The following is a 17,021-nucleotide window of genomic DNA, read 5'->3' on the forward strand; positions in this document are numbered from 1 at the left end:
AGTTTTTTTCCAGGGATTTTGTGATTTGTCAATTTTGTTTTAGGTAGTAATTCCTCCTTAGGAAGTACCGCGTTTATGGTTAATTATTGCAGTTAATTAATTGGATATGCATCTGTTGTAGCCCTTTAATTGTACCCCTATGGGCTTATCCTTGTTCCAATTAAAGTTCTCTTTCTGTCTTTGTTTTGAGATACAAAAAAAAGGGTTATAAAGAAATAAAAGAAAGGTTTTACATATAATGATCATATCTATCTTTGCATATATACATATAGTCCTCCCGTTGTACCATGGAATAACCTTGGTTCCTTCACAATTGAGAGCTTTCTGATTCAGCTAGAATAGAAGTGTCTTTGCGTAATAGACCGATCGACGGTCGTGTGTTTATATTCTCGTAGAGTGTTGGATTTGGGATATAACATGATGAGACAAATTGAATTCCTCTGGGACTAGAAATAGTTGAACTGGATGGATGATGCTTACTCTTAGGAGGTGGATGCAATATGGGTTTCAACCATTTCTGAAAACAGAGCATATCTGGGTGTGTGTGTGTGGAGAGGCTTACTGACTAAGGCCAAAAGAAAGAAGAGAAACCTGACGATATGTTTGTGATACCCCAAGAATGAGATGAGAGTATTTATCAGTTAATCAAAAGGTTCAAGAAAGGTTCAGAGTCAAAACAAAATGGTTCAAACAAACATGGGTGGGGTATACACTTTTATATTTTCCTTTATGCATAAAGGAAAGGAGACGACCCAAGTGGACGAGAAGCCGCGGAGGGGCTCATCATTTATTCTTACGCGTGAATAAATTGAATTCCTCTGGAACTAGAAATAGTTGAACTGGATGGATGATGCTTACTCTTAGGAGGTGAATGCAATATGGGTTTCAACCATTTCTGAAAACAGAGCATATCCGGGGGGGGGGGGGGGGGGAGGTGTGTGTGTGTGGAGAGGCTTACTGACTAAGGCCAAAAGAAAGAAGAGAAACCTGACGATATGTTTGTGATTCTCAAAACGATGGAAGGGGGTTGAATTTATAGTTAATCAAAACTCAAAAGGTTCAAGAAAGGTTCAGAGCCAAAACAAAATCGTTCAAACAAACATGGGCGGGGTCTATAATTTTATATTTTCCTTTATACATAAAGGAAAGGAGACGACCCAAGTGGACGAGAAGCCGCGGAGGGGCCCATCATTTATTCTTACGCGTGAAAACAGTAAACTTCTTTTATTTCAATTTGAATTGAAAAAAGGGGCAAATATATCTTTTAACTTCCCGATTTAGAGCAGATATATCTTTTATTAAAATATAGTGGATATATATTTTCCCGTTACAAAATAATGCAAATACACCTTTTTACTGATAAATTTTCTGTAAAAATTATTTAGCTTATTTTTTAATTTTAAAAAATGTCACGTGGCTTTAAAAAAAGGTCACACAATTTTTTTGAATAGAAATATTTTTCTAAAGCCACGTGACATTTAAAATTAAAAAATAAGCTAAATAATTGAAAAGTATTGTTATATTCTGTAAATATACCCTCTTACTATGTTTATATAAGTTTTTTTACCTTGGATAATTGAACCTCCTAACCTATTCTCTTGTTTTCAGATACTGTTTCAGACACCCTTAGTTAGGCCTCAAGCATAGTTTTGCAAGCCATCAGACTTAGTTTGCCTGCTAACTTTACTTACAGGCAGAGTTTTGCAAGCCAAAGTTAGGCCTCAGGCATAGTTTTGCAAGCTATCACGCAGAGTTTGCCTTCAGGCATAATTTTGAAGGTAAAATTCTGTCTTGTGAATCTAAGGGCCCGTTTGATCATAAGAATTATTCACTTTTTTTTCAGAATTTTTTTTCACTTTTTTCCAGAATCACCATTTGGCCATGAAAATTCCAAATACAACTTGAAGTTATATTCCGGAATTTGAAAAATAATTTTCACAACCAAAACAACTATATTTCAACAAAAAATACAATTTCAAAAACTATGGTCAAACACAACTCTAACTCCAACTCCAAAATTTCAAAAAAAGTGATTTTTTTTTGTTTCTATGGTCAAACGCCTACTAAATATCTGACTTGTGAATTTTTTTTTTTTTTTTACTGAGCTGAGGTTCGAACTCAGAACCTCGAGATATGAGGCGAAGAGTAAATATTAAAGGCCACCAATTTGAAGGGCAAAATTAAAGACCACCGCAAATGAAGGACAATCCGCGCCAAAAAAAAAAAGACTTTTTTCACGCGCAAGAATAAATGCTGTCCCCCCTCGTCTCCTTTCCTTTTAAGTGTAGACCCCAACCGTGTTTGTTTGGACCATTTTGTTTCGACTCTGAACCTTTTGAGTTTCCTATAAAGCGAGCCACCCTAAGCTTCCATCCTCAGCATCGTACAGCATGTCGTCTGGTTTCTCTTCTTTCTTTTGGCCTTAGTCAGTAAGCCTCTCCACACACACACATATTGCATTAGTCAATATGTTCTGTTTTCAGAAATGGTTGAAACCCATGTTGCATTAGTCAATATGTATCATCCATTCAGTTCAACTATTTCTAGTTCCAGAGGAATTCAATTTCTCCCATGATGTTATGTCCCAAATCCGACACTCTACGAGAATATAAACATTCAACCGTCGGTGGGCCTATTACCTAAAGAGAGTTGTATTCTAGCTGAATCAGAGAGCCCTCAATTGTGAAGGAACCAAGCTTATTCCATGGTACAACGGAAGGACTATATGTATATTATGCAAAAATAGATATGATCATTCTATGTAAAACTTCTCTTTTATTTCTTTATGTCATTTTACGATGGTAATTGTAGTTTTGCTTGTTCTTAATACAACTTCCACCTGGACCCTCCTAATTGGTGACTTGTTTGACTTTTTGTGATCTTTTGTTGAACTTTATCAGGTTATTGTTATGTTATTTTTCCTTATTAGAGTAAAATTGCAGAAACTTTGCAACAAAATTTTCTTTTCCAATTAGAGATGCATTTGTTTCCTCATATGTGCTTACATCTGTTCTAGAATCAGTTTTAGTTATAGTTTTAAATATCTTTTTACTTTATGTGCTTTAATTATTATATTTTATATCCTGATTTATATGGCACATTTTGAATTCGAGATTCAAATTTCTAAATTTTGATCATGCACCAAACATAGAATCTTTAATTTTTTTTAAAATAAAACTTATATATTTGAAAACTATGTAAAAAATATTATAAATCACAATAATTAACAACTTAAAAAATTTAAAAGGCATATAAACAAATTCCGATAAAAAAAACTTGATTGACTCTCGAAATTTCCATAAATTGGATGAAGGGAGTTACTACTCTTATAAAATTATTAAGTAATCCCTTTATATATCCGTCGAGTTCTTATATGATGAACTTACAATTAGTAATGACTTTAGGATGAATAATTAGAGTATTGAATATAGTTTTGAGTTGTTTATTGATTTCAGCTTAAAATCGATGTTTGTATTTATTTATTTTATCTCAAAATGTCTAGAAAAAAAAAAGAACAAACAAACTTGGTTCCCAACTTTACAATTAGTTGAGAGATAATTTAATAGAAGTAAAAATACCCAAAGTGATAAAGGAAAATAGAGAATAACACTTGTGGACAAAATGATTAGCTTCGTGAGTACACTCTTGCTTAGTGCCATGTCGTTTCAATTATTCTTGAATACCAAAATATCTTTCTATGATAATTTAGTGGTTAGTCAATACTGGTTTAATTCAGAAAAAAATGAGTGAAACTAATCCTGCATATAGTAAAGCTCAAGTCGAATTATTGAAGATTATATTATTAAAAACTTTCAGTAAAATAAAAAGAATTTTTTTATACCCTACATTTGCATTTGTTCGAAATAAAATGAAAAAACTCTAAAATAAGAAAAATGTTCATTTTAACTCCCAAATACTTTTGTATGATTAATTTATAGGAGTTTGTAGGAAACTACTCTTTTAAAAACTTAATGCCACAAAGAATAGACCAAAAAAATAATTAACAATTTAACTTTTAATGTCGGTTTGGGTCCGGGCTTAGCACGGACCAAATGTCACTAGTATATATATATAATGGAAAAGGTCCAAATGCTTTCGAACTATCCCAAAAGAATTAAAAATACCCTTTATCCATCTATTGGGCTAAAAATAACATCCATCCATCTATTTTGGCTCACTTATACCCTTAGACATAACAGCCCACTCCTTTTTATTATTTTTTATTAATATTTATTACATGATGCCTACTTATTGGTCGAAAATAAAAACCTACCCCACCAGCTCTTTTCCTTTGACCCGACCCATGACCCGCGACCCAATTCCCATTTTTAAGAAAAACCTCCGCACATCGCATCATTTAACTATTTAAGTGCACTGATAAAACAAATAACGTAATACCAACTACCTTCATTACCAATTCATATCATAATAACATCAAAACAAACAGTATGTGCTACTACTTTTTTGCAGTTCTTTAAAATATTAAAAAAAGGTTTCAGTTACATCAATTTAGCATGGAGAAGCAGGTTATTCATTGATACTACAACAATTCAAATAGTGAGTAATTTACTGTGAAGGAGATAATGAGTATTTTGGTGGAAAGGTGCCAACTGAAAAATCTATTTATGACTTGTTTACCGAGTAAATGCATTTGTATCAGTGTAAATATGTGTATTAGAGAAAGGAATTTGGGTGTAAAGGATGCGATGTGCGGAGGTTTTTGTTTAAAATGGGAATTGGTTGGTGGGTCATGGGTCGGGTCGAAGGAAAATATCTAGTGGGGCGGGTTTTTATTTTCGACCAATAAGTAGGCCCCATGTAATCGATATTAATAAAAAGGAGTGAGTTGTTAATTTAATGGTATAAGTGAGTCAAAATAGGTGGATAAAGGATATTTATAGCTCGATAGATAGATGAAGAGTAATTTTAAATCTTTTAGGATAGTTTAGGAGCATTTTTGAACCTTTTTTGTATATACAATGATTAATTAAGACCCGTATATAAATATACTTTCTTTCTTTTAATTTGTTTTCTCTTGTCTGTAGACTACACGTTGACTTGTGTAATTCCCTTTAACAATGGCGTTTAGCATAAACACAGCTCAGGAAAGTTGTTTAATTCTGGCACCGGATTCAGACATTGATTCAGATCTAAACTGGTTTATGACTCATTATGAAGAATTTGTTCCCAATGAAATGGGAAACCACCACGAATTTTTCTCAGATAATCAAATACCACTATCTGACTTGGAAGAGATTGAATCACTGCGAAATGAAATGGATAACAGTGAACACAATAATGTTCATTCAGTAGAGCTGGAAGATGATGCAATAGTGGAAGATAACTTCATTGATTTCAATAGTTTAGAAGAAAATGAACATATGGATCATGGCACCAAACATAATCTTCCTGTAGAGAATGGACATGAAGAAAGAGTGAATATGAATGGTTCGGAAGAAATTGAACATATGGAATATGGAAGGTGCAATCTTCGTCCAGAGAATGAAGACAGAGGAGAAACTACCGCAGATGAAGTGGACAAACAAATGCATGTCAATGAAACTACGACAGTGGACCACAACTGTTCACAGGGAGTCATAGAAAGAAGGTGTGGAATTACTCTTAAGGATTTACAACAACAATTTGGAAAGAAGGTTGCGGATGCTGCAGAAAGTTTAGGGGGTAAGCATATGATCGCTTCAATTAATATTCACATCAGTTATTTTCGTTTGTCAAATTTAAAATTGAACTTTAAAAGGCATCATATTTTCGTACAATGTCAATATATTGTGGTTAAAAATGTCTCTTTACTTTAATTTGTAGGTATCAGTCTTTCTTTTTCTCTCTATTGAATACATTGGTCAGATATATTAGTTAAAGCTTTGGTATTCTTTCAAGTTACCATATAACATTCGTAATTAGCAGTTATAAAGTGTTTTGCACGTACCATAAGAAATGTGGAAGAACTGATTAATGCATCTTTATTAGCATTGCCACCCATGTTCTGTTTTATTATATTTGTGACATGTTTATTGAAGAATCTGTATCTTTAAAATAAGTTTTTTTTTTTTTCTGGGTTATACTTGACCTAAATAGAAGATTGTAGAAAGTGATTATGTGTTTATTCATGGAAGCAGGGCGAAATTACTCTTTCACCCTTGGTCGAAACTTAAGCCTTTTCTAATATATAGTAATAGGAGCAGATGGGTCGTGATTTGGATCACAATATTTTTTTAACTCTGTGGGATGGATCCATCCAAAGTCAGTTTTGAACATTTGAGAAATTTACTCATTTTGTTGTTTGCAGTGAGTCGAAGTACATTTAAGCGAGTATGTAGAGCTAATGGCATAGCCAGGTGGTCACGTAAACAACTAGTGCAGCAACCCGCAAGTGCAAGTGCAAGTCAAAGTATGGCTACAATATTTGAGAGTGACAACAGCATGAGCATAAAAGCATCTTCCAATGGTGTCAATGTTAGATTCCCGCTCAGTCTTTCGTCGGGAAAAAGTGATTTGGAAGTCGAAGTTGAGAAGAGATTTGGGGTACGAACTGGAAGTTTTAGGATCAGCTATGAAGATGACGAGAAAGAATGGATTCGAATAACTTGTGATGAAGATTTACATCATGGAATGCACACTTGTATGGGAAGGGGGGTAAGTACAATGAAAATGCTGGTTAATTGTGATCACCTTGGCAGATTATGTGAGCCTTCTGTTTGCCCCCAGTAGAGTTTTTTCCTGGGCTTCTGTAATTTGTCAATTTTGTTTTAGGAACTGATAATTTCCTCCTAAGGTAGCACCGCTTTTATGGTTATTGCAATTAATTAATTGGATATGTATCTCTTGTATCCCTTTAATTGTATCCCTAAGGGCTTATCCTTGTTCCAATTAAAGTTCTCTTACTGTATTTGTTTGGAGACACAAAAAAAAAGTTATAAAGAAATAAAGAAAAGTTGTACATATAATGATCATATCTATTTTTGCATATATAGATATAGTCCTTCCGTTGTACCAGGGAATAACCGTGGTTCCTTCACAATTGAGGGCTTTCTGATTCTGCTAGAATAGAAGTCTTTGCGTAATAGACCGACCGACGGTTGTATGTTTATATTCTCGTAGAGTGTTGGATTTGGGACATAACATCATGGGAGAAATTCAAATCCTTTGGAACTAGAAATAGTTGAACTGGATGGATGATGCATACTCTTAGGAGGTGGATGCAATACGGGATACATATGTGTGTGTGTGTGAATGGAGGATTGCTGGTTACAACCAGGACCAAAAGAAAGAAGAAAGACACTGTATAATTTACAATACTGATGATGCATAATTTCTTGTATTTGGACTTCCGTTCTTGGCAAAATGGTAATTAGCAAAATGGATCTTCTTAGCAAAATGGTAAAAGCAGCTCCATTTTGCCAAGGTCACCTCACAAAAAATTAGGTATATATAGGAGTTTGAACCTTCAAGAGGTTCATACACTTATAATGATTTACAATACTGATGATATTGCATCAGTGGACACCCTTTCTTGACCTTCTCAGCAAAATGGATCTTCTTAGTTCTTAGCCATTAGCAGCGGAATATATTTATAGTGAAAAAAAGGTTCAGAAAGGTTCAAAGCAAAATGGTTCAAACAAACAGGGTTGGGGTCTACACTAGAGTGAAAAGGAAGGGAGACGACCCAAGTGGAACAGAAGGACAAAGACAGGGGGCCCAGCACTCTTTTTTATTTTATTTTATTTTATTTATTCTTACGCGTGGAAACATGAGTTAAAGGAACGGGAAATAGTCCAAATAGATCGAAATAAAGTGCCAAAAGAATGGTTGATGATCAATTTTTATTTATTTGTAAATTTAAAAATCATCATGTTTGATAAAGGTCCATTCCACTCTGTCAAAAGATTTTTCCAGGTCTATTTTCATTATCATGTTTGCACTCTTACCTTCCATTTCTTGAAGTGATTTATGGTTTCTTGCATAATGATGACATTATCCGAAGCCGTCTATTGGCCGGGACATATGATTTGCGGAGTAAGGGCTTGATTCTATTCACAATCATTTCATTTATGGAAAATGCTTAAATATGTTATTAAACTATGAGAAATGATTCATTTATGTCACTCGTTAATAGTTTGGCTTATTTATGCCATCGAACTATCTGGAATTACTCATTCATTTCATTTTTCAATTAAGTCGGTTTTTACAATACCAGATATGACACTTGGTCACCAATTAGAGGTCCAACGTCGTTTAATTAAGCTAGCACAAATTAAATCCTAAATTAAACTAAAACCCGACTCACAAATCTATGCTGGTTTAATTAAACGACATGGACCTCTAATTGGAGGAGAAGTGTCATATCTGGTATTGTAAAACCTTCGTTAATAAAAAATGGCATGGATGAGTCATTTGTGATAGTTTGATGGCATAAATGAGCTAAATTATTGATGAGTGACATAAATAAGCCATTTCCGATAGTTCGATGGTATGTTTGAGCCTTTTCCGTTTCATTTATAGCATCATAGAAACTCTCTAGAGGATTTATATTATTTTGGGTGATGGGTACCCACATGACATTTCAAATGGCATCTCTACTTATTTTTAGTTTATGTTTGATGCACTTTGATTGTTGACGGAGTTATTTTATTTCTCTCATTATTAATATGTTATTAATTTAATGGATTGAGTTATGCGAATATGAGCTGGGGTAGGCGTTATGTTATAATGGTTCGTCCGGTGCAAGTTGATAAGCACTGGGTGCCTCGCAATATGTTCTGGGGCGTGACATCGCTCATATGTCTAGACATCATGGAGGAGCACATGATTGGTCATGTCTTGCAACAATTTGAATGTGCGCAACGTGTACCTCGTCCTCCTAGCTGGTTGACCACACACCATGAGCGGGATGATCAAACTTCAGACATTTTTGCTTTGAAGCGAGGCATTGTCAAAGGCCAAATTTTGCATCATTTTTTCCTGAAGATTGGTCAAGCTTACCGAGGTCAAGTTCTATTGAAGGAAAGGTTGTTGATTCTGCATCAACAACATCTGCCATGGATATGTCAATTAAAGCAAGGAAGAAAGAGAAGAAAGAGACAGTAAAAATAACGAAGCAGATGACCAAGAAAAAGGCAAAGTAAAAGTGACCAGCAAAGTAAAAAAAAAAAAGTGATCAAGAAAGAGACAAAGTAAAAGGCAAAGTAAAAGTGAGGCAAAGTAAAAGTGTTTTCAGACAAATTTGCTTTGACTGAAAATGATAGCAACCAACACGGACACGTGAAAGGATTAATGCTACAGCTGTTTATTTTGGACAGTGCTGGACAGCTTTACACAAATGATGAGCATAAATGGAATATGAGTTGGTTACACATTTTGATATGTTGGATAAATAAAAATAAGACAAGTGTACATAGTACATACACTTTTCATTTGTTTCTTTATTTTATTTAAATGTACAGTTTTGTATAAAATAGCAGCAATGCCTAATGAATAACACAGAGAAAATTTCATCAATCTTTTCAATTTCTTTCATGGTATCAGAGCAGTGAAAGCTCGATCCAATCTTGCAAATTCACACATCATTTTCTGACCTCAGCTAAGATGGCTGAAACAGGCATCACCCCTGCAGCATCCAAAGAAGGAGAAAATGCTGTCACCATTGACATGAATCACCCATATCACCTTCATCCTTCAGATTCACCTGGGATGAACCTTATCAATGCAGTATTTGATGGCAGAGGTTTCCCGGGCTGGAGAAGGTCAGTTCTAATAGCTTTATCTGCAAAGAGAAAATTGGGTTTCATCAATGGGTCATGTAAAGAGCCAGATCTGGAATCAAATGAATATTTGCAGTGGTCATGTTGCAATGACATGGTCACTGCCTGGCTACTAAACTCCCTATCAAAAGAAATCAAGGACAGTGTGATCTATTCCAAAACTGCAAAGGAATTGTGGGATAGTTTACAAAGTAGATTTGGTAAATCAAATGGGGCTAAACTTTACCATCTACAAAAGGAACTAAGCAGTTTGGTACAAGGAAATGCAGACATCTCAAGCTACTTTACTAATCTCAAAAGATTGTGGGATGAATTAGACTCTCTAAATTCTGATATAATGTGCACCTGTAACTGCACATGTGAAGGAAAAGGAAAACTAACCAAATCTATGGAGGACCAGAGGCTGATTCAGTTTTTAATGGGGTTGAATGATGTTTATGCACATGCTAGAGGGAATATTTTAATGATAAACCCTTTACCTAGCATGGATCATGCTTATTCCTTACTACTCCAGGATGAAAACCAAAGAGAGATCTATGCTAATACCCATGTGTTCTCAGATTCCACTTCTTTCATGGCCACAAATCAAGGAAAGAACAATTACAAACCTGGAAATACATACAGATCAGGTAACCCATCCTACAAAGGAGGAAATAATTTTCAAAGATTTGGGAATACTGGAAATCATCCTCAAAGGTTTGGAAACAGTCAGTCTAGACCTAAAGTGAGGAAGAACAAATTCAATCCTAATGTGAGTTGTACTCATTGCTTAAGGATAGGGCATGTGATTGATGATTGCCATAAACTACATGGGTACCCTGAGGATTTTGAGTTCACCAAAGGAAAAAATTATCAAACTCCCATTAAGGGAAATGCAACACTTGGGTGTGATGACTTACAGGAACAAAAGGGAACACATCAGACCACAGATGCAAATCTATCTTTCCAACATCTCAGCAAGGAACAGAGATCAGAAATTGCTCACATGTTTCAACAGATGCAAATGCAAATGGGACAATCAAACTCACAAATAGGGAAATCAAGTTCTACTGCCCCTGATCCTCATGCTATAGCAGGTACAATCCTTAAGTATTCAGGAGTTTGTCTATCAGTTTTTAATTCCAACACTTGGATCATTGATTCAGGTGCATCAGAGCACATGTGCTTTGACTCCACCTATTTTTCTAGTTTAACTCCTCTACCTGTCCCTCTAAGCATTAGTCTACCAAATTCTTTTAAACTGATTGTTACTCATGTAGGAAGTGTTCCAATCTTGTCTAATCTCATTTTAAAAAATGTTCTTCATGTTCCTTCTTTTAAGTATAATCTGCTTTCTGTCAACAGATTATGTCAACAAATCAATTGCAACCTTTTATTCACTCCTAGTGCATGTATTTTGCAGGACCTTTTTCTGAGGAGAATAGAAGTTTTTGGTAATGTCAAAGAAGGATTGTACTTACTGCATCCTTCAATTTCTAAGTCAAATATTTGCTCTAAAGAAAATGTAGTTTCAGTTTCAAAAGGAAGTGATTCTCAGTTTGTTTCCAATTCAGTTTCCTTTCCTGTTCTTGCTAATGTTATTTCAGATGTAAGCCTTTGGCACATCAGACTTGGGCATTTGCCACTATCAGCAATGAAATATTTGAGTTTTATTAAGTCTTCCTCTTTCACTGATTGTGTATGTGATGTATGTCCTAAATCTAGACAAACTAGGACACCTTTTCCTATTAGTACAATCAAAACTAAAGGATTATTTGATCTCATTCACATTGACACTTGGGGACCTTACAAACAAGCTACTTATAATGGATATAAGTATTTCCTCACTATTGTAGATGACTTTAGTAGGTGCACTTGGACATTCTTACTTAGTACTAAGTGCAATGCTTTTCCAGTTTTGAAAAGTTATCTTGCCATGATAGAAAGGCAGTTCAACAAGAAAGTGAAATGCATTAGATCAGACAATGCACTAGAGTTGGGATCAGGTTCACAAGAGGCAGCATACCTAACTGAACAGGGTATCCTACACCAAAGAAGTTGTGTTGCTACCCCACAACAAAATGGGGTTGTGGAAAGGAAGCATAGACACCTTTTGGAAATTGCTAGGGCATTATTTTTTCAATCAAAAGTCCCTATATCCTACTGGGGAGAGTGTATACTTACAGCTACACACCTAATCAATATGCTGCCTTCAAGAGTTTTGAAAGGAAAAACCCCACATGAAATGTTGTTTAACAGAAAGCCTTCTTATCAATCTCTAAAGATTTTTGGCTGCTTGTGTTATGCTTCCACACTATCTCAAGGAAGAGGAAAGTTTGAACCTAGAGCAATAGAGTGTGTATTTTTGGGCTATCCTCAAAATCAAAAGGGGTACAAGGTTTTGGACTTAAAAACTAAGAGAGTTTTTGTTTCTAGGGATGTTCATTTTCATGAGGATAGATTTCCCTTTGCTTCTTCTACTTATCATTCTTCCACCACTAATCTGTTTTCTTCATCTTCTCCATATTTAGAAGATTTTTTCAACACTCCACACAACACTGTTTCCTCAAATCTTCCACCATCCAAATCATCTCCTTTACCTACACCTAATTCACCCTCACTTCCTAGTTTACCCTTACCATTTCCTACACCTAATTCACCAAGTTTGAGTCTTCCGGATATTCCCAATTCATCTATTTTACACCCACCTAACCATCCCAATCCCAGTTCTACCACAAAATCAGGAAGAATTGTACATAGGCCTAGCTATTTGGATGATTATGTTTGCAACAATGTGTTTTTCACTAATCTTACCACTTCTTGTTTTGCTTCTCCTCCTCTTCTTCCTAGTCACTCACTCTCCACTTTAACTGTCTCTAACCAACAGTTTCTAAACTCCTTATCTTCATTATCTGAGCCTAAAAATTATTTAGAAGCTGCTGCTCATCCTGGATGGAAAACAGCCATGGACAAGGAAATTGAAGCTCTTCAACTAAACCACACTTGGGATGTAGTTGATTTGCCATCAGGAAAGAAGGCATTACCATGCAAATGGGTTTACAAAGTGAAGCAAAATTCAGATGGTTCTGTTGAAAGGCTTAAAGCACGATTAGTGGTCAGGGGGGACATCCAAAAACATGGTGTTGATTACAACGAAACGTTTTCACCAGTGGTGAAAATGACCACAATCCGATGTTTGTTGGCAGTTGCTATTAAAAAGGGATGGCATGTTTCACAATTGGATGTGAACAATGCCTTTTTACATGGGAACTTAGAAGAAGAGGTCTTTATGAAGTTTCCATCAGGTCTCATTCCACCCACACCTAACCATGTTTGCCTTCTAAGAAGGTCATTGTATGGCTTAAAGCAAGCTTCCCGGCAATGGTATGCTCGGCTTGCTGGGGCTTTGAGTTACAAAGGATATTCTGCCTCTTTAAACGACTACTCTTTATTTTTTAAGAAGAATGGTGCTCAAATCTCAATATTAGCAGTCTATGTCGACGACATTCTACTCACAGGTGATGACATTCAAGAAATTGCTGCTATTACAAGTTTTCTTCATTCAGAATTCAAAATCAAAAATCTTGGTGGCATACGATACTTCCTAGGTATGGAAATTATCAGAGAAAACAAAGGTTTTATCATGAGTCAAAGGAAATTCACCTTAGACTTGCTGACCGAATTTGATTGCACCCATCTCCCAAAGGTGTCGTCTCCTCTTGATCCTAGCATCAAATTACAAGCAGATGATGATTTCCCCATGGAAGATCCTACGATTTATCGACATCTCATTGGAAAATTAAATTACCTCACTCATACACGTCCAGATCTAGCTTTTCCAGTGCTTAAACTTAGCCAATTTTTGCAAAGGCCTTGCATTTCTCATTTTTCTGCTGCCCTTCGAGTTCTCCGGTACCTTCAACTTGACCCCGGGCAAGGTATCTTGCTCTCTTCTAACCCCTCTCTATCTCTACTCGCCTTTTGTGATGCCGATTGGGCGTCTTGCCCAGATTCTCGGCGATCCGTAACTGGTTTTTACATCACCCTTGGCGGATCTCCTATCTCTTGGAAATCGAAGAAGCAAGCTTCAATTTCGCTTTCCTCCGCCGAGGCGGAATATCGCTCCATGCGCAAGGTCACCGCAGAACTTACTTGGCTTGTGCGACTGCTCACAGATCTCTCAATTTCTCCATTTTTACCGGTACCAGTTTACTCCGACAGTCAAGCCGCGATTCATATCGCACGTAACCCAGTCTTTCATGAAAGAACGAAGCACGTGGAGCTTGACTGCCACTTTGTAAGGCAACAATACCTTTCTGGTTTAATTTCTTTGTCATTTGTTCCATCGGACAAACAGATCGCAGATCTCTTTACAAAACCTCTAACTGGGATTTCTCATCGGAATATTTTATCCAAGTTGGGGGTTCTTTCTCTCCCCTCCAACTTGAGGGGGGATATTGAAGGAAAGGTTGTTGATTCTGCATCAACAACATCTGCCATGGATATGTCAATTAAAGCAAGGAAGAAAGAGAAGAAAGAGACAGTAAAAATAACGAAGCAGATGACCAAGAAAAAGGCAAAGTAAAAGTGACCAGCAAAGTAAAAAAAAAAAAGTGATCAAGAAAGAGACAAAGTAAAAGGCAAAGTAAAAGTGAGGCAAAGTAAAAGTGTTTTCAGACAAATTTGCTTTGACTGAAAATGATAGCAACCAACACGGACACGTGAAAGGATTAATGCTACAGCTGTTTATTTTGGACAGTGCTGGACAGCTTTACACAAATGATGAGCATAAATGGAATATGAGTTGGTTACACATTTTGATATGTTGGATAAATAAAAATAAGACAAGTGTACATAGTACATACACTTTTCATTTGTTTCTTTATTTTATTTAAATGTACAGTTTTGTATAAAATAGCAGCAATGCCTAATGAATAACTAAGAGAAAACTTCATCAATCTTTTCAATTTCTTTCAAGTTCAGATATATGCCTTTAGTTTTATGATGTTATATAAATCATAATTGTCTTTATAAAAAAAAAAAAAGCAAATAAAAAAAAGAAATCTAAGCAAAAGTCTAATAAAAGTTCTAAAACTGTTAGGGAAGACATGTTTAACAGCAACTTCAGGCATTTTTGCATAGGGGTCTTTCACTAACGCCCCGTCTATAAGCCACAGTGACACATATAGCACATGATTATATGCACTATACAAACCTGTTTTAAATCCCCAGCCCTGACATCGGTCCCTGCTGGTCCCCCACTTCACTTTTAAAAAACGTCATTAAAGGCCAAAAATCGAGGCTCCACACCCAATTATGCCTCCTTTTACATAAAATTTTCAACTCAAGATTCTTAGGATATTCGAGTTAAGAAATAAAAATCTCGCCTTGAATTTCGAAAAAAAAAATGGCATTCACGGGGCCGTGCAATTGATTGGGAGTGTTGTGAAATCTTGGGGAGTAATCGGCCTTAACGATTTGCTTCGAAATTGGCTGAAATAGCTTTTAAAACAGTGACTTGTCATGATGCAGCGCTAATTCGATAAGTTAATTCTACCTTTTTATTCATTTTACTGGTTAATATTGTTAATATTTCCAACAAATAGCGCTGCCTCCTTTGCTTTCTCATAAATTCCAACCAATTACGGAAAAATCTCTCGCTCCCAGTCCTTTATTTTGTTTCCTTCACTCATGCGTGTCAATTAAAAAAAAAATATTGATTGACTCTGTGTTCTTCATAACTCATCCATTACATTTTTAAATTTAACGACAATCTATTTTAAAGTCTAAATTGTGTATTTGCATTTTAAGAAAAAATATATGTTTGAGTATATATTTGACAAGTGGTAGTTTTCCATTCCATTTACATGGTATTCCCTCCATCTCACATTACTTATCATGTTTTTGACTTTTTTTTTTACACCCTTCTGAAATTATTAAAAAAAGAATATTTTGTAGTAGTTTATTTTCTAAGAATATTTTGTAGTAGTTTATTTTCTCTCTTCAAAAATATTCACTCTATTTAAGAACAAAGCTAAACTAATATTGCTGGTATTTGAACAACCATAATATCACCAATAATAACGTAATTTCTATGCTCTAATCAATATTGATTGCTTTCAAGAACACTTAACATTAAGGATAATATGAGACAAAATTGATTAATTTCATTTTAATTTGTAGAATGACAAGTAGTTTGGAATAACTATTGTGGTAACCTTGACAATTAATAAAAGACGGAGGAAGATTTAGACTATAGCGAACGCTAACTCAAAACGCAGTGGCTCTAAATTTTACAATGAACTTTATATTTATTGCCTATTGGATTCTATTTTTTTGGGGGTCAAATTAACGTTATTAAATAGAAAATTTTATAACAAACTTTATGATTATTGCCTATTGAATTCCATTTTCGGTCAAAACAACGTTATTAAATAGAGTTACCTGAAATTATCTTTTAGATGAGTCCTATTGAGCTCATCATTTCACGTCTAATACATACATATATATATATATATATATATATATATATATATATATATATATAGCCTTTTGAATTTTCTAACAATTATTAATATTAATTAGCTTATATTCTATTATACTATATAGTTCGTTGATATTTATTTTCTCACTTTATTTATACCGTTGCTCATTTAGAAAATTTTCGCAGTATACAAAATTAATACATAATTAGGAAAATGAAAGTAACTTTACAGATATAAGTTCTTATTTTGGATTTTACATTTGTTCAAAAAAATAATTCCTCACTTTTGTTTATCCGATTATTTTTTTAATATTATTATACTATTTTAAAAAGTGAATAATATAGAAACATATTATGCTCCCGTGCTTACCTTTATTCTTATAGGGGAAACACACATGCTATAAAGAGTGAAGTTTAAGTTCCTGATGAGTGGTAAGTAGTATAAAAACTTTATCAATAAGTAGAAGACAAACGAACAATGATAAAATTTAAGTTGTTGGGCCCGTGTAGAGCATAGGTTAACGTTAACTCATCTAGTAGAATTAACATACATATATTAGACATAGGTCGTACATAGTTTTAACATATATACGACATTCATACAACTTTCATACATATATTATACACAACTTTTTCATGAACCAGATCATATGTTTTTAATCAGTTTCACTTCATAATGTATTCGAATTCAAATATATTCACTTGATTGTCCCATTTTCCACTGTGTTGTATCAATATTGAATGAACTGTGCTATCCGCCATTATTAGACCATGAAAGC

The 17,021-nt window shown here is 34.8% G+C and overlaps 1 protein-coding gene across 2 annotated transcripts in view; it reads left to right on the top strand.

Annotated features, from left to right (window-relative positions):
* The first annotated feature begins 4,316 nt into the window (after window positions 1–4,316).
* The window catches only part of LOC132603019 (protein NLP6-like), a 41,398-nt gene continuing 28,693 nt past the window's right edge, over window positions 4,317–17,021 (top strand). Inside the window, exons 1-2 of one of the 2 annotated variants that reach the window (XM_060315870.1) lie at window positions 4,317–5,682; window positions 6,308–6,356. In XM_060315870.1, the coding sequence (XP_060171853.1) occupies window positions 5,079–5,682; window positions 6,308–6,356 (653 nt within the window). In that variant the 5' untranslated portion in view covers window positions 4,317–5,078. Of the gene's footprint in view, window positions 5,683–6,307; window positions 7,161–17,021 lie in introns of those variants that run through there. The other variant, XM_060315869.1, reaches the window with a different exon arrangement.

Source organism: Lycium barbarum, chromosome 7 (genome assembly GCF_019175385.1).
Source record: "Lycium barbarum isolate Lr01 chromosome 7, ASM1917538v2, whole genome shotgun sequence".
NCBI classification, from domain to species: Eukaryota; Viridiplantae; Streptophyta; class Magnoliopsida; order Solanales; family Solanaceae; genus Lycium; species Lycium barbarum.